Source organism: Ochlerotatus camptorhynchus, unplaced genomic scaffold (assembly GCF_037179485.1).
Source record: "Ochlerotatus camptorhynchus isolate MF236.1 unplaced genomic scaffold, CSIRO-AGI_Acam_v1.1 ptg000276l, whole genome shotgun sequence".
Classification (NCBI taxonomy): Eukaryota; Metazoa; Arthropoda; class Insecta; order Diptera; family Culicidae; genus Ochlerotatus; species Ochlerotatus camptorhynchus.
In genome coordinates this window covers 1,817,462-1,840,421 of record NW_027040765.1, presented here as the reverse complement: position 1 = coordinate 1,840,421, position 22,960 = coordinate 1,817,462, and the positions used below count along the sequence as shown (strand labels likewise).

Sequence of the window (22,960 nt, the reverse complement as noted above, 5' to 3'; positions counted from 1 at the left end):
CATAATATCATATTATGACATTTCATTTCAGACGATTATATTTTGTACCAGAGTCCACATCGGCCGGTTCTGGACCAAGCAATAGCAAGAGTCGTCTTCTGGCTAGTGTATTTTCGTCGATACTGAGTACAGAGGGCCAGTCTGGGTTACAGCGCTGGAAACTAAGCGGAATCACGTGACGTTGAACAGTACCGTACCGGCTCATGGCCATGCGAGTGGTGAACGCATACAGAACCATCTCATCGGAGCGAATCTACAAGCGTCAAGAATGCCTCAAGAGTTAGAAAACGGCGGAGAACGGTAGATGGACCCATAGGTTAATACCGGATCTCTCGATCGGGGTTAACAGAAAGCACGGAGGAGTCAATTTCCACCTGACGCAGTTCGTTTCTTGACATAGATTCTATAGATTGGTGATATTTATTGATAAGGAACTGCTAGGTTTGTTTTCAATATTTCATTATTATTATTATTATTAATATTATCATTTCTCGAATATGTTTCAATTATAAATATACAATCAACTTGTTTTATAAACTACTTGCTATGTACACTCTTCCTTCCTACTCAAAAGTTGAAACCGACGTTTTAAATTTTACAAATCTAGAACGTTCTATTTTCCGTTTGTTCCGTAAAACATAACCTAAACTTGCTTCCTATATACACAATTGTTTCTGGATTATCCCTATCCTAATGTTTCAATTAGATTTCTCATTTACACAGTAAATAATTACTTCTGAACAATGTTCTCCCACTATTGTCACTCATCTAGACCGTCGAGAACACATTGTAGTCAATATTAAGCATATTCCTAACCTAGAATTTCTATATCACAGCGTTTAAAATGTGTATGCTTTATTTGTGTTTGCTATTCCGATCCCGTTTGTTAAAGCTGGCTGTCACGCACCCCTTGTCAGCTTCAAATCCTCGTAATAATCGACGACGTTGGCCCCCGTCCACCGGATGACGCCGCCGACGACATCCCCCGGAGACTCCGGTGTATCCGCACCGGCATGTATCCGCTGGTGCCATTGGATGCACCACTCCGGTGGCTACTGCTGTATGCCTGATTGTAGAGGTACTTTTTCGATCCGGAGCTCGGATGAGTGCTACCGCTGCTGGCGGTAGTTGTGCTTCGATACGGGCTACCACTGCCTGCCGAGGGGTGATTCACCTTGAGCAGCGGAACGGATTTCAGCGATCCGTTGGCCGAATTTGCTCCGCTGACCTTTTTGCTCAGATCACTGGTGTGCTTGGTCCACAGCCAGATGCCTGTGGTCGATCCTCCGACTAGGGTGAGGATCAGCTTCAGGAGCGTTGGCAGAATGGAGAACTTTCTGGGAGCTGGGCAGTTGGTGCCGGAGGTGCACGGTTCGATGGGGTTTTCAATCCGCTCGAAGAAGGTACAGATGATGGCGGAGAGTGCGGGTATGAGGTAGATGATGGCAAAGAGCAGAACTCTGGTGAATACTTTGGAGAGGGTTTCGCTCTGGTTCCAAGTGGATTTGAGGCGTTTCAGAGCGACCAGAGCCAGGAAGATCAGGGTGGCTCCTGCGAGCAGTAGGATCAGAGCAGGGATTTCGGTGAATCCTTTGGCGGTGCAGAAGTTGGTGAGCTCAAACTTTTGGATGTTGCCACGGAGCAGGGCACTGATGGGCGAGGCGAATGGAACGACCCACGCCATCACGTGGAACAGACCGGATTTTTTCTCCAGGGCTTCGCAGGACCATTGTTTGGCGGTGCTGAGGTACCAGCAAACGCCGAAGATCAGCCACCATGTAGTGGCGCTGATGAGCAGGTAGTTTTTGATGATGTAGTACGCCAGACATTGGGAGGTTATGTTGCATTCCTGACGGAATTCTAGCAAATCAATGAGTTCCTTGCGTGGGTTGTGCAGGATGGTCCGTTCAAGGTAGCAGAGACCCATCAGGTTGTAGCAGAGCGTCATGAACAGCAGTGGCCGGTCGGGGTACTCGAACTTGGTGGCCTTGGTCCAGAAGGTGACCAGGGACATGAGCGTGAAGATGAAGCATCCTGCCGACAGCATCAGGGTCCAGAACTCGATGGTCTCCTTCTGGCGGGCATTGTACATGGCATCGATGGAGGAACCACACTTCGGAACGCATTGGTCGTATTCGAGGCTGTAGTTGGTGGGGCAGGTGACCGGCGGGGAGTGGTGATGGTTGGTTGGGGGCCGGGTGGCACCCGGTTCCATAATGGAGTTGGGATGCATCGCTGGATGCTGCGGGAGGTTGAAAATGGACCAGGGCTTGAGGGGGACGGCGGCAGTGACGGTTGGGTTGCTGAGGTTCTTCTCAACGCTTCCCGAGGCTTCCGGAGGGACCTGGAATGGAGAGAGAGAGAAAAGATGAAGATGTTAGTTAAAGAGTCTCTATGGTGATGGTAGGGAACGCTTTAGCGTTGTTACCACTGGGCATATAGTTTTTGCAAGTGGTACGTAAATTGAACTCTGATACTGTCAAAAGGAAGTTGAATTAGTTTTAAAATGTGCTTAAAAGTGAAAATAGTGAATCGTAAAAGTGTATTTCTAGGTAAGTTGACAAACTGTTCACGGTTTCAGTCCCGCTTAGTTACAGATCTTCTAGTTGGCTAACGGTTGGGTTGATTATAAAGTAATAATTCAACATGATAAAAACCCAGGAAATATTTAGTTCAACGCTTGAACCAGCGTTCCAGTACCTCCAGCCGTGCTTCCATCAATGTCTTCTGACACGCAAGATCCCCGAAGTCACGGTGCCTTGCCATCTGCCGGCAAGAAAAACTTCTGTTTTATCTCACAAAAATAATTATGATTTTTGTGGAGTAATTAATTTCGGATTTTCCTCTTCCCACTTCCCACACTCTCCTTGAACCTGTCCGCGGCGTGTCCGATTTTAATATTCACCTTACCACCACCATCATCATTCCGGGGGCGCACTTTTACCTTTAAGACAAACGTCTATAGGGGCACATATCGGCGGTGGCGGCGGCGGCGGCTGCTGCTGAGCCGGTAATTATCATTTGGCTTGGCCACGGCTTCGATTCAAGAAATGAGTGAAAGAGACTTTGTAAATCAGCAGTCGTGGTGTGGCCGAACAAAAGGTCCAAAGAAGAGAGAGAGAAACGCGATCGGCTTGTGCACCTCACCACGGATCGATATAAGATAAACTGTAATATAAAATTGCTTTATCAAAAAAGAGCTTTTAAGAGGTTTCGTCGGGTTTGGGTCTTTCTTGTTCACTCGAAAATCTGCGTGAGGTGGGGGAGGAGAAGGAGGAGGACGGGCTAGCGCTTCCTTCCATCTTTCACGCGCGGGCATTAATTTGAGCGCCAGTCGGGCATTAAGCTGCTGCGCTCCTATCGGGTCCAAGCAACCTCCGCTTCGTACGTCCCCGCCCTGCCTGGCAGTAGTAGGCGAGGGGAAAATATTTCTGATAACTATTTTTTAAAGTGATACAGACCTCTAATTAGAAGCGCGATCGATACTCAGGCTGCTTTAAAGCAGATCAACCTACTACGCTTCCCTCGCAGGGGAGCAGTCAGCCGAGCGCCGAGGAAGCGCTCTGTACGAAGCAGAAATTAAGTAAAAATCTCGGATGCGAATATTCCGAATTACAGTTTTTAGCGCGGGGCTTAATTATAACGCACGGTCAGCGAAAGAGAGCTGGTGCGATGGATCGATTGGACGATCTAGCCGAAATATCCGCTGGCGCTGTTTGGTGGGCTCCGCGCTCTATTACCCATTAGGATTTCTAATATCTTCGGGCGAAGAATTCTAGAGCCCACAGCTCGAGGCTAGAACCTTTCGGTTGGTTTCCAGGAAACCGGATTAAGCGATCTTGTCCAAATACCAGCGAACCTGCTGGGGCTATGTTATTAAGAGTTGTGGGATGCCGAGCGGTTGAAAGGTGCGTGCCGGAAGGTTGCTCGTTCGTTAGATGCGGTGTACAATCGCATAGCGTTTGATGTATTTGGGTAGTTATGGGGGAAATTGTAATTGATTCCGAAAATTCACAAATTGTTTAGCTGCGGTTCGTGAATGGTGCCGCTGTAACTGAATCAGGTGACAAAGTAGTCGGTTTGACACCATGTGGAACTGATGGAACCACGGCCTACATACACACTAACTTGAAAGTACCCATTAATGGTTGAAAAAGACCCATTTTTGAAGAAAAGTGGCTTAACTCATTAAATGAGTAAATTTTTTACCCATTAATGAGTATCTGTTACCCATTAATGAGTAATTGTTAATCATTAATGGGTAACAGATACTCATTAATGGGTAAAATTGTTTAATCATTAATGAGTTAAGCCACTTTTCTTCAAAATGGGTCTTTTTTACTCATTAATGAGTACTTTCAAGTTAGCGTGTATACCAGGCTAGCTACTCCACTCCTGTCATGTTTTGTGTGACGTCATCAGAATCGGTGAAATCTAGATAGTGCTGGAATTAGGGCCTAACAGCTTTTGTAAACAATGACTTCTATCGATGATTTCTAGGAACTCAAGTCACGCCCACGCATACCAGCATAACCATCGGATAGGGAAAGTCTTTCCCTACTCGATGAAGATGTTGGTTTGCGTGGGCGAGCCTTGAATTTCTAGAAATCATCGATAGAAGTCATTGTTTACAAAAGCTGTTAGGCCCTAATTCCAGCTCTATCTAGAAATAAACAAACAAAGAGTCAATATACATCAAAATTATACATCTGCGGTCAGATAAAGCTCATGATAACCACATTAAATCCAATGGAAAATGCAACGCCGGTTTAAAAAGAAAACGCATTATTACATCTTGCTCTCGAATGTGGCATCCTTGGTGATGATTTTCTCAGCCACAGCAAATTCCTGTTGAAGAAACGGCATCTCCAGGCTTCCGGGAATCGAGCGGCTCACCGGACGTGATAACTGGCCCACGTGGAAGTTTGCGGTGCAGACATACTTGGAGCTGGAGGATCTGTGGAGCGCTGTGAAACAGAAGAAGAAGCAGGACGAAACCGACGAAGATGTTGACGCTGCTTGCGAGAGCAAAAATCATTTTGCTTCTCGACCCCGTTAACGATGTCCACGTGAAGGAAGCGAAATCGGCGAAGGAAGTTTGGGCCAAACTGGAAAGTGCATTCGACGACACAGGCCTAACGCGACGGGACGGGTTGCTGCACAAGTTGGTAAAAACAGAGCTGTCTGCTTGCTCATCAATGGACGATTACGTCAACCGAATTGTGACCACTGCTCTTCAACTGAACGGGATAAATTTCCCGATCTCCCAGGAATGGATAGGAACGTTGCTGCTGGCTGGTCTCCCCGACGAATATCGCCAGATGATCATGGCTCTGGAGAACTCGGGAATGTCGATTACCGGGGACGCAATCAAAACAAAGCTCCTGAAGATGCGGCACTGGCTGCTAGTCGACGGACGGGAGCAGCTGGACGCAGCGGGAAATACAAGCAGCAGAACGAGTCTAAGAGTGATCCCCCCCAAAGGACCAAAATGCCGAAAGTGCCACAAGTTTGGACACATTGCTCGTGATTGCAGGAGTGCCAAAAAGGAGGATGCTTTCTGCGCGGTGCCGTCAACCTTTTCATCCACGAAGGCATCGGAGTGGTTCATCGATTCAGGTGCAAGTTTCTGGAAAATTTGCAGCCAGCGACCGGGTCCGTTGTCGCTGCTAATGGAAACGGGATGAAGGTAACGGCAAGTGGCTCGGCCACGTTGAAGGTTCACGATGTCCAACTGATCCCGGATCTTTCGGTGAATCTTCTCTCCGTGAACCAGATCGTCAGCAAGGGATATACGGTTGTGTTTACCAACGCTGGATGTAAAATTGTGAACAGCGACGGGAAAACAGTGGCCACAGGCAGGCACGAAAACGGATTGTTTCCGCTTGAGCTGCAGCAGAACACAAAGAATGCTTTGGCTTGCGTGCCAGCAACCGGTGTGACGGTTTGCCACCAACGACTGGGACATTTGAACCTAAAGAGCGTTCGAAAGCTAGCCGACGGATTGGCAGATGGAATCACAATCAACAGCACAGACGCGGGTAAACATTGTCGGCATCCCTTTAGCAAGAAAGGTCCGCGTGCAGCAAAAATGCTCGATGTGGTGCACACCGACATTTGCGGGCCCGTGGAGGTGAAATCTCTTGGAGGAAGCAGATATAACATCGTCTTCGTGGATTATAAGTCTCGGAAGATGTGGACGTACTTCCTCAAAACGAAATCGGGACCAGAAGTTTTGAGAACTTTCCAAGAATTCCACGTAATTGTTGAGCGCCAATCCGAGCGGAAGATCAAGGTTCTTCGCAGCGACAACGGAATTCAGCAACAGAAGACTACAGCATACACTCCGGAACAGAATGGTATGGCGGAGCGTGCATACCGTTCAATAGTTGAACGCGCTCGATTCCTACTATTCGAAGCAGGACTGGCGAAGACGTTCTGGGCTGAGGCCGTACATACTTCCGTCTACCTGCAGAACCGATCCCCAACTCAAGGTCACAACTCTACTCCTGAGCAAGTCTGGTCCGGGAAGAAACCCAATTTGTCACATCTTCGAATTTTGGTACCAAGGCAATGGTACAAATACCCAAGGAACGGCGACGCAAGCTCGACGCCAAGTCTCGGGAATGCATTTTTGTTGGGTACGACGACTACACGAAAGGATACCGGCTCTACGATCCGCAGTCGTGTAAAGTGTTCACCAGCCGCGAAGTCTGCTTCATCGACGAAGGTACACCAAGCGCACCGGATGAAAAGCAACGTCAGATCTTGGTCCCGCTAGACTTCAAGCTCGTTTCTTCATCGCCAGCTGCAAGAGGTTCGGACAACCGCTTCGTCGAGGAAACCGAGGACGACGACGCTGAGGACGCTGAGGAAACCGTGATTGACGTGACTACCGTGCTCCCTCCGCGCAAGACTTCAAATCCACCTCAGTCACAGGTGTTGAGGCGTAGCGGTCGGGAGCACAAAATCCCAGGCAAGTATAATGACTTTCAAGTAACGTACAAAGGTCTGCCGCATTATCAACCTTTACAGGAGGCTAATACGAACGCGGGCAACTTGGATACACCAGTGCAGCTCACACCCCCAAGGCCTGTTCGGTGGTATCGCAACCGCAGTCGACATGGCCGTAGCTGAGGGACCACTACCAAATGGCGATCCGGATACGTACCAAGAGGCACTGTCGCGGGAAGACGCAGCACTCTGGAAGCAAGCGATGCGTGAGGAGTATGATGCGCTCTGAGCAAACGACACCTGCACCTTGACCGAACTGCCTGCTGGTCGGAAGCCGATCAAATGCAAATGGGTCTTTAAGACCAAGCACGACGCAAACGGCAACGTGGACAGACACAAAGCGCGCCTAGTCGTAAAAGGCTTCTCGCAGCTAGAGGGCTATGATGAGACCTACTCACACGTGGTTCGTCATAGCTCCCTGCGGTACCTTTTCGCCTTGTCCGCCCGGCATGGACTGGCTATCGAGCAAATGGACGCATTTACGAGATTTACATGGAACAGCCTCCGTGTTCCCAAAACTCCCATCAGTCAAGACTGGTTTGCCGTTTGAATAAAGCTCTATACGGACTCAAAACGCTAAACTCGATGCTGCGGTGCGAAGGTTTGGATTGACTCCGTCAAAGTACGATTCGTGTCTCTACTATCGCATCGAAGGCAACCGGATGATATTTTTTGCAATCTACGTAGACGACGTGATTATCTTTTCCAACGATAAAGCGTGGACTGCCGAGATCAAGATGAAGCTGGGTGACACGTTTCGCATGAAGGACCTAGGATCAGCAATTGAGGCAATGCTGTCCCAATTCAACATGCAACATGCGAAGGCAGTGTCGACTCCGATGAACTCAAGCTTGAAGCTGACCAAAGAGATGGCAGACCACGGATGATGCTGCAAAAATGAAAGAAGTGCCGTAACAGGAGGCTGTAGGCAGTTTGATGTATCCAGCGCAATGCACCAGACCTGGTGTACTCTTCGCCGTTAACCAACTGAGTCTCTTCAACACGAATCCAGGAGCCAAGCATTGGGAAGCTGTTAAACACCTGTTTCGGTACTTACGAGGTACTTCGAAGCTCAAGCTGCAGTACACCAAGGGTTGTAGTACTGACCTGATTGGTTACTCCGATGCCGACTGGGCCGGACGGCCGCAAATCGACTAGCGGCTGCATCTTCATGCTGCAAGGAGGTGCGGTGTCTTGGTGTTGCAAGCGGCAACCCACAGTTGCCCTATTGACTTGTGAAGCCGAGTACATGGCTTTATCTGCCGCCGTACAGGAAGCCATGTGGTTTCGTGGTTTGATCAAACAACTTGGACTGGATCAAACCATCGAGCTTTGTTGCGACAATCAAAGCACAATATGCATTGCCAAAAACGGAGGGTACACGCCACGTACCAAGCACATAGACATACGTCATCACTTTATACGAGACGCCCTTGACCAGAACATCGTTCGGCTGAAGTACGTGAGCACCGATCAACAGATTGCAGATGGCCTAACGAAGACTCTTGAACGGATCAAGCTGGAGCGAAACCGAGATAGTAGTGTAAGCTGTGCTTCATCTGTTCTTTATACATATCTGTGGCAGAGTAGAATTTATCCAACTTCTGTGTAGTTTACGCTTACCGTGTAGAACTATTTATTCTCTGCCTGTACTGTACTTTTCCCTTCAATTCTAAAATAAACGATTTGCAATACGGACGTGTCTGCGCGTGTTCTCTCTTTAATAAAAATGAAGGTCAAAGTTTTACCCTTGGTTTTACCGAACGTTCAGCTGTTTTGATTTCGGTAAAATTTACCGAACACGAAAACAAAATCTTAGTGTGTAGAGCTTGAAGGTTTATTGTCTTTAATTGCAGAACGAGGAATCAATCATTTACATTTATTGACTCCTATCAAAAGGCACCGAATCAAGCTGGTTGCCATGAACCTGTGTTGCTGTGTTGCTGAGATCCAACATCTCCCCCTTTTAAGTCATCCAATAGGATTGGAACCTTGCAGGAAGTTGAATCAATCGTCTCACTCTCAGGAACGGGATCCACAACAGGAGGTGTAACATCTTCTTCAGCTTTCTCGCAATAGAAGGATTCATGAGATTCTTCGTTAGCATTCATACCGTGTCTTGTTCAATACTTGAGAGTACAAATCCGTTGAAGAGCACAGAAAGAAGTGATGGATCTTGAGATACGACGTCTTCAGAAATCCGTAGCTTCAACGGATAATGCGATGGCGTTTTTTCAGGTACACATTGTAGTTGACTTTTCCGATTCTCTCTATAATCGTGGCCTTCTCCCAATTCCACGAATTATTTCGATGTACTTGACCGTAAACTGTTTCACCTGGTGCAAACTGACTGCTCCATGCTTCTTATAGTAAGCTTCATTTTGTTTTTATATTTTGCCGATGGATTCTGAAACAGTATCGGATGGAGATTTCAACATTGAGAAAACAGTGCGAATAGGCCTTTGAAACATCATTTCGGCAGGGAAACGTCCATTCAAATCGTATAGTACGATAGACTTGAAGGAAAACTTGCAATGCTTCTTCCAAGGTGTCTCCTCCTGCACGGTATCCACAAAACGTTCAGCCAGTCCATTCGATTGAGGATGAAAAGAAGCTGTTCGAATGTGGTTGATGCCAAGATGTTCGCAAAATGTCCGAAATTCATAACGTGTTTTTTGAGTTCCGTTATCGGATACGATGGTTTCAGGAACGCCAAAGATTGAAAACATCTGGCCGTTTCGTATACGGATCGACCACCACCAGAAAATACATACAATTGACAGGACCTGCATAATCTATGTGGATGCGTGACCAAGGTTTTGCTGGAACGGGCATGATTCGAGCCGGATTGAAGTTGGATTCCTTGGCCATCCTTCACATATGTAGCTGTAACGTAGCGCTTGACTTGATAGCTTCTTGAAAAGCAGCAAACGATATAGATACCTTGTTTACAGTGTCTGTCAGAATACTTGTCATGTCTTCTTCAATGGTAACTGCAGCTACTACATATTCCTCTTCTGGATGCGTCCGCTGCATCATCGGCAAATTCGGGTCGTAATGCATCAACAGGAGTATGGAACTCCGGGAAGTTCCAGTCAGTTTAGTCTATTTTGGCTTGATCCATCCCAATTAGGCTAATTTATTAATTTAGATCACTTCTAAATAATATACGATTATTTAAATCAAGCTTGAGGCAGTGAATTTGTCGTCTCTTGCCTTTCGGGCGACTGAAAGAGACGACCAATGCACATTGGTGAGACGTTTGTCAGAATCAAACCCGATCAACTGTCAAATATGAACAATCGTCGCCTAGCTCGCATTTCTAGTTCCAAACGACAACAAGCCATAAGCAACGATGGTTTGTTGATGTTTGGACCCAAATTCACATATCCGGATTGATTTGAGATTTGGGCGTAATTGCATTTGTAAACAAACACGAGAAATCACCGATTTCTCGCAAATCAAAGCTCGATCTCGAAAACTAATAACACTATCAGGTAGAGGAACGATTCCTCTACAATTTGGTTTAGTTTGATTACCAGATTGATCTGTTATTCACGAGAATTCGGCGATTGACGTGTTTGTTTACAAAAGCAATTACGCCCAAATCTCAAATCACTCCGGATATGGAAAATCAATGAGTGTAAACATGTGAGGCACAGTGAATTTGTCGTCTCTTTCGTTCTAGGCTGTTTAAATGGATGACGGAGTTTGACGTTACAGCCTAGAACGAAAGAGACGACAAATTCACTGTTCCTCGCATGTATACATCTCATTGATGGGTGATCAGTAGGCTGATTTGACAGCACATCTCGCCCCTGCTGACTACAGCCACTCAAAGTCCCCGATTCTAGCACCCTTTCCCAGATGCTCACCTGCATGCAGAGTCCGTGGTTTTCCGGCTGCGGTAACGTCCGACAGTCCAGGTACGCCGGCCACAGTTTGCTGAAGATGGCATCACTGAAGCAGTCCTTGCGAACCTGTTCGCACAGCGACCGGCACGGTTGTACCGGCCGGGGTGCATTTGCCGAGCAGAGCGGGAACAGCGACGAGCAGAACAGGAACAGGGCCTGCTTCGAGCAACCCGAATCGATCACCGGCCGCAGGGAAGTAATCTGAAACGGAAGAAAGAGAAAAGAGACACAATGTAAAACTAATGTGACTGACTGACGGCAGGGGGCGACAGCTGTGGCATCGCCCAAATTGCTATCTTTCCCCGAGATTCGATTTCAAATGCATATCGGATCGAACTGGAGGAGCCATTAGCCTCCCTCCGACCAGTGTGATCAGGTATAAATCATTCCTCGCCCCTTTTTTCGACCCGTTCTCCGAGTTTCTCTTCGTGGCCATGCAGCATGTGAGCGAGCTTCTGGCTGGAGCTGCATTCATTCGTTCAGCAGACTCTCGGAGCTTCTAAAGTGTCAGGGAAACCATAAATGAAATGGTTCAGTGAGTGCTCCCGGAAGGCACCTCAAGGTGAGGGGCTGGAGCTGAAGCGAACCGAAGAAGGCGATGAAGAAGAAGTAGCTGGAGCGGAAAAGATCTGAACAAAGATGAAAGAGACCGCCGCGGCCGTCCGGACGATGGGGCTATAACACTTTTAACTTTTGCCTCGGACTGAACAAAATGCAACGGTGCGGAGTTCCATGGGAGAGATACAGAGAGAAGTTGATGTGTACATGCCTCCTGCCTGCCTATATCATATAATAATAATAACATTATTATAATGCACCATCCAGCGCGTTTCGAGGCGTTCCGTTGCGGATATTACCATCCACGGTCGGTTGAAATCGGCCGGACCGGTAATATACATGTCTGCGCTTGGAGACCCCTCGTGGACATTGTCATTTGTGAACCTAAAAGCATTGGAAAGCGATTAGACCCCCGCCCTGTTGAACGTCACAAGAATCGATCGTCCACAGGCGATCGTGCGTGAAATAATGCCACCTTTTCTCCTCGGCGGCGGCGGCGGTGGTGGTGGAACCTTTCCGAAACCGGAGCAATTTAATTAATTACAACCGGAGCCCTAATTGTCCCCGCGCTCACTCGTGCGCGCGCGCCATCTACACTTTGACAGAGTGTGTGCACTAGGGATGACAGGTGTCAGTGGTGACTTTTCGCTCGCAGTCGCAGCGCTTAATAATGACACATTTCCTCCGTCGGCAATTATTCCCTTGGACTTGAATTTCGCTAGAATCGGAAATGCCTTTCTTTTTCGATTGACGATCCCAATGGGGGGTAATTATTTTCCAGAAAATTTTCTCATGATCGTTGCCGAAAAACCGAAACGAATCGAGAGGCAGGAGAGAGAGAGAGAGACCGGGAGAAATTCATGGAATGCCACCTCGCTCGATAAAAATCCACCCAGTCAGCAAAAGATGATGGAATGATGGAACAAAAACGAACCGAGCGGGTCTGGGTCCAAGTCCCAGTCAAATTCTTAGCCGTCATTAGCTCTGCAATTTGCGGCACGCCTAACACACCCTTGGCTCTCGGCCCGATCTTCTTGTTCCGCCGCTGGCGAAGGAAGAAGAACCGAAAACGAGTAATATCATGCGGCATCCATTCGCGTTGTCCGCGCTTCTGTAGAGGTCGAAAGCAGGGCCATCAAAGCGAGATCACGATCATATGCGCGTCGCCTCCTTCCGGAGGTTGACGAGGAGGATGAAGGGGGGATGGGTGGTGGCAGAACTGATATAATGACGATGACGACCACGAGGATTGACCGCGATATTAAAAGCTAATTTGCCCTACAAAAGAGCGCCCCCCCCCTCCCCTCGGACCGGCCTTGTATCGGATCATCGAATGCCTCTGTACAGAGTCTAAAATGCAAGCGAATCGAACTCAGAGGAACAAACTCGTATAACTATGATAAACAATAGATTGCTGTCAGTTCGACAGTGGCTTTTCATGAGCGTTCATAGTTGCGTAAACGTAAACAATTACTTCTGGCAATTTCGGCAACCTTTTTTTTGTTAACACCTCGGATGAGTTTTGGATTTTGAAATTTTCCTCTGGTATCTTGATTTGTGGAAACAATACTTCCCACGCAACAGAGTCAGTTTGTCTACTATGTTCGATAGGTAGACTGTTTGACAGTTCGATAGGTAGATTTTGGTTTCAGTCTGCGTAACTCTTCTATTATTGACTCTGACTTTAATCTATTCCATGTGCTGGATGACATTTCTTGATAGAGCTGGAATTAGGGCTTTTGTAAACAATGACTTCTCTCGATGATTTCTCGAAACTCAAGGCACTCCCACGCAAACCAACATAACCAACGGGAAGGGGAAGTCTTCCCCTACCAGATGGTGACGTTGATTTGAGTGAGCGGGCCTTGACTTTCTAGAGATCATCGAGTGAAGTCATTGTTTACAAAAGCTTATACGCCCTAATTCCATCTCTATCTAGTAAGTAGTTGAGTTGAGTAAGTTGAGTAATTTTTAGTTTGCACGGCGTGCAGATTAGCGGAGTTCAAACAAAAAAGTGTTCAGATTAAGAACGGCCAGATTACCGGGGGTTCACGGTAAATCCATGAATGTCGTCAGATTTATCGAATAGGGGAACTCTTATTCTACACGATGAGTTTGATGCTTTACTCTCGGCTTTACTTGGAAGAGTTTTCTTTGAGCATTTTGTTCTCTGCGTTTGTGACATCTGACCTCTTAAAGATCACTGTCAAGTTAATGTTGTTAATTGATTACCAAGTGCTGTCAGTTTAGGTCTCATAGTCACACAGCATTGCATCATTTTCCTATATTCTAACAGTAATTTGAAAAAATAATGCACAGAGACTATATGTAAGGCAGGTTCTGTCAAGATGAAAACCCCCGAACGCAAAAAATACTGTTTTCCGTCCTGAAATCGTTATTTAAATTCAATTGGTTTACATTTGGTCCCTAGGAAAGTGGCGCTAGGCTTTCAGTAGTTGTATGAGATCAAAACTGACTTCCCTACCGGTCACCCGTTACGCTGCCAACCTAAAAATACTTCACCCTGAATGTTGCTCGATACCAATAAAAAAAAACTGACAGCATCGCCCGAAAAACGCCCTTCAATCGCAAATCTAGGCCACAAAATAGCCAATCATTGCACCAGCACGGTTGCAACATGCGACCTGCCACCGTCAGCGATCGATTGATCGATCGCTTGAGAGGCGAACTTTGCCTCCACTATCGATTCGTGCTTCCTCGAATCAGACGGCCGCATGAACAGAAAAATAATAACCTTCTGGTCGCACTAGGCCACCGAAACCGAACAACAACAACAACAGCAACCAGCGAGCGTATCAATGTCTGAAGATCGCCTATGATTATTGCCTTTTCCATCCATATCCATCGATCTGTGAGCTGTGATCGACGGTCGGCTACGATCATCATGCTTGCGACGACGACGACGACGACGACGAAGATGATGATGATGGCCGATGATAATGAATAATGGCGATGATATCCATTAATTTGCTATTATATTTTTATAGTTTCTTCCTCTCTCGCTCAAGCCATTCTCTGATGCCCCCATCGACCATCTAATAGCTTCGATCGTGTCCGACGATCACATTAGTGACTGTTCTCACCGAGGTTCTCGCTCCGGAATAGTATTGCTTCGTCTACTGTTGCTTCCCACCTGTACCTGCTAGGGGGATTTGCTCAGTGGACTACATTTCGAAGAAGCCAAGCCAAAAAAAATCACGGAGAGACTCCCGAAAAAACTAAGCGAAAGTCTCCACACTAACGAAGCCCCCGGAGAGCAGAGGCAAAGCACAAAAACGAAACTTGCCCGGCCAGGCCAAAGTCAAAAAACACCCGGACCCGTCCGCCGAGCTCCGATGCTAGCTGGCTGGCTGGCTGGCGTGGAGAGTATAATAATAATCAAAAGGAATTAGTCGTAATTATGCACGAACGGGCTTGATTACATACATCATACCCGGAGCGCACCGGAGAGCGCAGCGCAGCTTTTCGGGGCGCTTCGAAGGTGTCTGACTGCGGCTGCAAAACAGCCGGATCACGACATGCGTTTCGCCTTCTCCTCATCCTCCCGGCCGTGACTGGTTGGATTTTCTTCGTCCACCGATCTACTCACTCCTCAAACACACTCACATACCCAGTACCGGGTCGGGAAGGTATTGTATGGGAACCGGTCATCAGCCACCATCAAGAAGAGAAGACCCGGGATCCCTTCGAGGCAACAACAAAAGTGACGGCCGGCCAGTAGTGGCAGCAGCGGCAGCAGCATGACGTGTGAGATAAAGGTGTTTTTACACAGCACAGAACGGGCTCGATCGCGATCGCGATCCCGAGGGCCCCCAAAAGTGAACAGAAAACACCATCGATGTCGGAAAATAATTGGTCGTTTACATTACCGATTCGACACGGAAGGGAAGGTAGAAGGTGGAGGGCTGGAGGGACTTTTCCTATGGTACAACCTCTCTGGGACGAAAAGTGCCACATCACGTGCTCACTCCCCGGTGGAAGATTTTGCATTTCTGTTGCAGTAACTACGATTTTCTTATCTTCAGAGTTCGCTCGGTTCGTACGGGAATTAATTAGAAGTGTATGCATGCATGGATGGATGGCTGAGAAGGAACGAAATGCGCAAAGCGTAAGCCCCGAAAACAAAAGCTTCCGCCGACGACGGATCCGAGGTGTAGCAATAATTGACCTTAATGGAGTTTCCGAAAGACATCGATCATCTTGGGCACTGCCAGCATCGATCGGTACCATCATTATGCATCATCACCATCACCATCATCGACGATGATGGGCGCGCTTTGTTTTGCTGTTGTGTACTCTGCATCGGGATTAAATTAGAGAAATCAATTTTGCTATCGGTTTATGGTGCTATGATTTATTTTCACACATGGGGGCAATGGATTAGAAGCGTGGCTGATTTCTGCAACCGATGTCGCTGCGTAATCCCATTTTGAAGTGCAAAGTTTGTTATCCTCACTTTCGCTCCAGCCAGCCAAATGTTGGTTTGTTGTTGTTATTCTCACTTTCGGACCATCAATACTTGTGCGCATAGACTATGATGCCAGGTTCCCGGTTCCCTGTTAGTCAAGGTCGATGTACGTTATACAAAGTCTGCCACATTTGTATAAGTGACATGTGTTCCAGACCTTGTACGATTGACATCGAGAAGTTAGCACGACAGTGTGTTTCCAGCGCGCTTAAGGGCGACCCTGCCTAACCAGGGTTGCGGCAAACCGGTAAAGCCTAAAGCCCTACAGTAAAAGTATGGACGACTGTCACCACAAAACTGAAAAAAGCTGTTCCAATCGAGCAAAGTAAAGCCCTACAGTAAAAGTATGGACGACTGTCACCACAAAACTGAAAAAAGCTGTTCCAATCGAGCAAAGCGGTGCATTTTGACGGTTCGATTGGAACAACTTTTGACAGACGTCCATACTTTTACTGTAGGGCTTTAGAGCAAGCGGTGCATTTTGACGGTTCGATTGGAACAACATTTGACAGACTTCCATACTTTTACTGTAGGGCTTTAGTAAAGCCGAAGTCCAAGGGTACACGGTGTTTCGTGAAAACCCATTAATGGGTAAAAAAAATACCCATTTTCAAACCATGTATGCAGCTGTCAAAAAATGGGGGAATTTTGAAATCATAAAATGGGTGAAAAAATACCCATTTAAAGAATCAGTTCACGGTTGAATAATGGGTATATTTTTTACCCATTAATGGGTGAAAAAACACTTCGAAATTTTATCGTCTCATTTCCGTCACCGGCTGCAAACCTCGATGCAAACAGTTACTGTCCGCAGCAACGATCTCCGGAAAAAGATAGAATCCAAAACGTTGGAGAGGCTTACGGATAAGTCAATACAATGGATAATTTGTATTATAATGTTTCGTGAAAAATTTGAGCGGAACATCTGCATTTATTTTCAATGTTTCAAAAACATTTTTATATCAACGAGCGCTTGCATCCTCCATTTGTAAAAATGGGTATTTTTTCACCCATTTTACGGTAAACACAATATAAGAAAATGGGTGAAAAAACACCCATTTATTGACAGACCACCCATTTACCCATTTATGAGTAAACCATAGTTTACCCATTAAATGAGGAGGGGCACTTTTAGCGGAAATGGGTATTTTTATACCCATTAATGGGTTTTCGCGAAACACCGTGTACCGCTGTAACCAAATCAGTTGACAAGTAGCCGAGTTTTCACCACCTATGGGGATTGTTGAAAAAAGCTGGCAGTTTCGAAACATCGGTGCAAACGTAAACAAAGACTTGTTCGCGTATTTCTTGTAACTAAAAGCCTTCCACGCAGCTCAGTAGTATCATTGACTAGGAGAAACTTCAACACGGTGCTGTTGATTTGCATGGTTTAGTTTTGATTCCCGAGAAGTGACCAAAATAATCTTTTATTTGAACAGTTCAATCCAGGGTACGTAGGCGATAGTTCCGGGAAATCATGCCACAATGTTTGATTACCCTCTCAATGATAAAATATGTTTCGTTTTCAGAATGTAACGCAACGATAATGCAATCTACCGTGGGACAGCAATGTAAAGTAACATATGTTACATAAGTCCTGGGAAAAAATCAAAAGCATGCCATTTGAAATCAAACAATTTAATTTTAAAATCTTCTTCAGGGTATTTTATTCTATTTATAAACTGTTGAAAAATGCATTTACAGTACACTCAATGGACCATTATCTTCGATTTTTCGCAGTGTGCAGCGAAATTGTTGAATCAGGGTTTGGAGGGTATCTTTGACGATTTCTTTTAAATTTTGCTTGATTGGATCAACCAATTGTTGCTCAATTTGACCTTCCCAGCCGTTGTCGTACACCGTAGCCTTGTGTACACCCGATTGGACGAGCCTGAGGCACGTTTGATGGATTGTCCTTTTTCGGTACAAATGGTATTTTTGCTCAGTTCCAAAATGATGCATTTTCCATTCGCAAAAGGTTCGCGACGAAGTGCACGGCAATATTTTGGTATTTTTTTAGTTGTTGCTGTGTATATTTTAGAGCACGACGACGTTTCCGATAGATTACGTTGTATTTTTTAATCCGATGGATTGTCATATTTGAAACATGAAATTTTTGTGCTAATTTGCGTGTTGATTGACCAAATTTGTTTTCAACACTTGACAACATTTTTTGGTTGTTCTGGCACTCAATTTTGTTGGGCGACCGCATTTCTTTTTATTTTCCGTTTCTTTGCCATCACGACAATCCTTCAAAACACGATAAATAGTTGATTTTGATATTGGCTCGTCTTTGAACACGCTTAGAATTTCACTTGTACTGAGCCGTCCAAAAAGGTTGGCGACTTGTGCACATAAATCCAGCTTGTACGACATTTTAAATGGAAACTACTGCGCAATTTGAGTTTGACAGTTCAGTAGTAGTATAGATAAGCGTGACAAGTGCATTGGTTGACATATGTGTGTTTGTTCATGCCGTCAAATAAACACCTGAAAGTATTTATTTATTTATTTCGTCAACCAACGTAGACTAGTACAACTAATACAGTTTTGTTTTCTTAAATATAAATTTATATAAAAAAAGTAGTGTCAGCTTTCTTGTCTTTTCTTTTACGAGTTGTTATTTCTTATGGAATAAAAATATTGCTTTAGTTTATGCCGAGACATTGTAAAGTCAATGGTTTCGCAGTGTTTATTGTAAGAGGCCATCATGCGGTTTAATGGCCCATATTTTGCATAATTTGTGCGATGATGTTTTATGGTAAATAAATTTCGATTTCGGAGTTGCCGAGTGGGTGCATGGAAATTTAATTTTGATAAAAGTTCTGTTGAGTCAATTCGCTGCGAAACGATATCATTTACAAATGAAACCATTGCATATTCACGACGCTCTTTTAATGTTTGTATGTTTATAAGCATGCAGCGTGCTTCATATGATGGAAGAGGAAATGAAGTCCAACCTAATTTACGAAGAGCGTATAATAGAAATTGTTTTTGTACTGATTCTAATCTTTCTTCGTGCGTGATTGAAAATGGAGACCATACAATACTGCAATATTCCAGTATTGACCTCACATAGGCAATATATAGTGTTTTAATTGTGTAAGGGTCCTGAAAGTTATAGCAAAAGCGCTTGATAAAGCCTAGCATGTTATTTGCCCTGTGAATAATTGTATTGTAATGGTCTATGAAAGTTAGCTTAGAGTCTAAGATAATTCCTAAATCCCTAACTCTTTCACATTTGTCTACAGTTTGATTTCCTAATGCAATTGAAATGTTTGAAGTTGTTCTTTTTCTACTAAATGATATTAAGTTACATTTTTTTACATTCAATTCTAGTAGACTTTTTTTGCACCATATGTAGAATATGTGTATTTCATTCCGGAATATATTGATGTCTTCTTCATTTCTTATTTCCAAAAAGAGCTTCATGTCGTCGGCATAAATAAGCAATTTAAGTTTTTTGAGAATGTAAGATATGTCGTTTACGTATAGAATAAAAAGGAGAGGTCCCAAATGAGAGCCTTGGGGGACGCCTGAAGTGACTTGAATTGGGCTCGATTTCTTTCCGTTGAATTTAATTATTTGTTGGCGGTTAGTTATATATGATTCAAGCCATTTCAGGAGCCCTGACTTAATTCCAATTTTTTGCAGTTTAAAGAGTAACATTGGTATGTCAATGCGGTCAAATGCCTTGCTAAAGTCTGTATAGAGAGCTTCTACGTGGTTTCCATTATCCATTGCATTCAATGAATAGTCTATAAATTCAAGTAAGTTTGTCGAGGTCGAACGACCCTTGAAAAAGCCGTGTTGCATGTCAGTAATTCTATTTTTGATTTGGAGAAATAATTTTTCGTTGATAATTGACTCGAAAAGCTTAGGAATGCAAGAGATAATGGCTATACCACGATAATTACGTACGTCAGATTTTCGACCAGATTTAAAGATAGGTACTAGAAATGAGCTTTTCCAAATTTTAGGGAAGGTTCCGCATTCCAGGGACATATTAAAAAGCCAAAACAATGGAGCAGTGAGTTCCATTGCTAGACATTTAATAAATACTGGAGGAATTCCGTCAGGTCCAGGACCTTTTGAAGCATCTAAATTTTTTAAAGCCTGCAAAATGTCCTGCACTTGAAGTTGATTGAGGCCAATGTCCCTTGAAAATTCTGGATAAAATGTAAAATAATCGCGGTCACGATCTTCTTCAGAAAATGTCGTATAAATTTCTTGAAAAAATTTTGCGAATAGATTACAGTTTTTTTCCGAACTATCACCGACAGCAAATTCCCAGGACTTATGTTACATATGTTAAGTGCCAAAATCAAAATTGTTCAGGAGAAGCTTTTTTCTGTTCAGGCATTGTAAATAGGTAAATTTGCACCGCAGTTTGGTTTTTAATCGATAATTATAGCCCTAATTGACTTCCTCATGCAAGAAGATGTCAGGTAAAATCGAATTCATTTTTTTTTAAATTGGACATAATCAAAGACAACATATCAAGAAGACTGGCAACTCTTCCATCTTCTCATACGCCCGGTATGAGACAGGCAAAATCGCGTCATCTGCCGCTCAAAGGTGAATGCTCCGAACGAATTGGATAGCAAAGATTCCATCCTCAGAATGAAGGTTTGTGTATTTGCTCATTTTTCTATGCGTTGCTTACACCTTCGCTCGAGCGCAGCGCTACTGTGTATGTCGCTTGAATTCAGGCAAAGTTGCCAGTCTTCTTGATATGTTGTCTTCGACATAATCCAAAGTGTTTTATTGTAACAGATGGCTCTATTTCAGTGTAGTGATATCTAGATATCGGGCCAACAGCAAATTTATACATAGATAAATACAGAGGCGTCGCGTGCCTCAATTGTTTACCTGTGCACCAAATTTTGTTCGTTATAGTTTACCACCAGATATTAGTTTTTGTTTTATCCCTGCGCTTCGGTCAGAGAGCGTATAGGGCGTCGTTGTGCCAATTTGGTCGTGGCACATTTCGAGTATGAGAGAGTAATTGCAGTTAGATCAAAAGTGCCTGAGAAAAATGCTTTACTTAGTACTTTCGCAGATTACCCGAAGTTGCGATAGTGAAGGTATGATCACAGAAAAGCAGACATAACACTCTTAAAACGTTCTTTAAAATCGTTTTTAACGGTCAATTTAAATGTTTCTTAGTTGGTAGTACTGCAATTTGTGGTGCACATAATCAATTTCCTAGCGTTTGACGTTTACACACTACAACCATCTGTTGAGTGTATTGCCCATCAAAGTATATACGACAGATCGCGGTAGGGTTTACAATTATAAATTTTCAATGTGTTGTGTCTGCTTGTCTGTGAAATAACATTGAGGTAACGTTAGGTTAAATTCAAAACATTAAGAAATATTACGCATCACTTTCAGAAATACTTCCCTTCGCAACCGATGAACCATTCTGACGGCCATATGAGTACCCAAGCAACCATATAGTCGCAATATAGCTTGTATATTCTTACTTTGCTTGAGTATGGTTAGTTGGGGAATCTGATGAAACTGTCACTTCTTTAAACTGATCCCTTTCGTATTTCTTTCATTCTCCTTTCGCAAACGGAGCGCTCGATGGACCAGTGACTTTGGACGTGAGCCTCGTCCCAGATCACCAAGGCAATTCAATAACATATGGTGGACATCAAACCGACCAAAAAAGGCGGAATCATATTAGAACCAACCAACCAAGGACGGTCTACGGAAGGAAATTGCCGGTGAAGCACGGAATGAAATACGAAGCGTTAGAGAAAAAGTCCAAGGGATTACAAAAGAAGCAAATAACGACGGCGGAAGAGCAGAATATGGTGAGAGCTTTCCATTTATTAAAAAAAAAAAAAAAAATATCAAAATTACACTAAATACATGCCAGGGTTGAAAAGAACATTTTTGAACCTGGAAGTGTGTATGTATCACCAATATCCATTTGATAACGGTGATGCATACATGCGGGGCTTATTGTGAGTGAAAGTAACCTCGGAATGGGCGTGACTCTCCAGACATTCTGAAATGGGTTGCTGGATCTGCAATAGAGCTATCACCTTCTAACTCCCGGACTAAAGCTGTCTACAATGACCATAAATGCGACATTGTAGAGAGAGTTCTTCCATAATAACACTGCCGGCCAGTGGGGGTTAGAGGGAATACACACACACACACATACACACATTAGTTTTTGTTTTACTTTTTAATGCTCCATAAATTCGAGGGACACATTCTCAATTACTATATTAATCACTACCTAACCTAACATTTAAAGGGTCCATTATCTTGTGTAAATAAAACTAGTATGGCCCTTTTCGCGCTAACCGTAGTAGGAGGAATTGCAAAACTTAACACTATCAGAATGAACCAGGGGAAGGTCATAAGTTTTGGCAGACGCACCGGCGCAACCATCGGTAATTGAGAGATTTACAACTGACAAAAGAGTGAGAACGAGCTTTTGCGCTCTCTTTCTCCATTACTCTCTTTGTCTGCAATCAGAATATCCAAGTGCACAGTGAGAAATGCACGCTTTAGGTACCCATACATCACAAATGTTCTTCTAATTTAAACTCACACATTCAAACCGTTCTTCAAGTATGATACACGTCCAAAGCGTACCAGACTGCTGTTTCTGTGTTGCTCCCGTTTGACGCGTGACTGCTGAAAGTTTAAATTACAACAATTGGTGCAATCCGCCATGTATTGTGGAAAATTTGTGGTATGTTTCAAGAGGTGATAGAAAGTCTGCTTGGCTTACATCAGGCATTTGAACATTCACAAACTTGCCACCTGCCACCCAAAAAAGCTCGCTTTTAGGTGCACTATTTAACGAGTTTTGTCAAGGTAGTGATATCGACATGCTAAGAAATCAATGCATTAGGGATTAGGCAGACCATCCGAACTGAATTTAATCCTTTTTGAAGCAAACCAAGGTCGAAGATTAAATTGAGCCACACTATAAAATAGTGTATTCATGGTCACT

The 22,960-nt window shown here is 44.5% G+C and overlaps 1 protein-coding gene across 1 annotated transcript in view; it reads right to left on the bottom strand.

Annotated features, from left to right (window-relative positions):
* Positions 1-498: 498 nt before the first annotated feature.
* The window catches only part of LOC135706229 (frizzled-3-like), a 62,376-nt gene continuing 39,914 nt past the window's right edge, over positions 499-22,960 (bottom strand). The window contains exons 2-3 of the mRNA XM_065227795.1: positions 10,890-11,129; positions 499-2,344 (exon numbers count right to left, since the gene is read on the bottom strand). Coding sequence (XP_065083867.1) covers positions 920-2,344; positions 10,890-11,129 — 1,665 coding nt within the window. The 3' untranslated portion in view covers positions 499-919. The remainder of the gene's footprint in view (positions 2,345-10,889; positions 11,130-22,960) is intronic.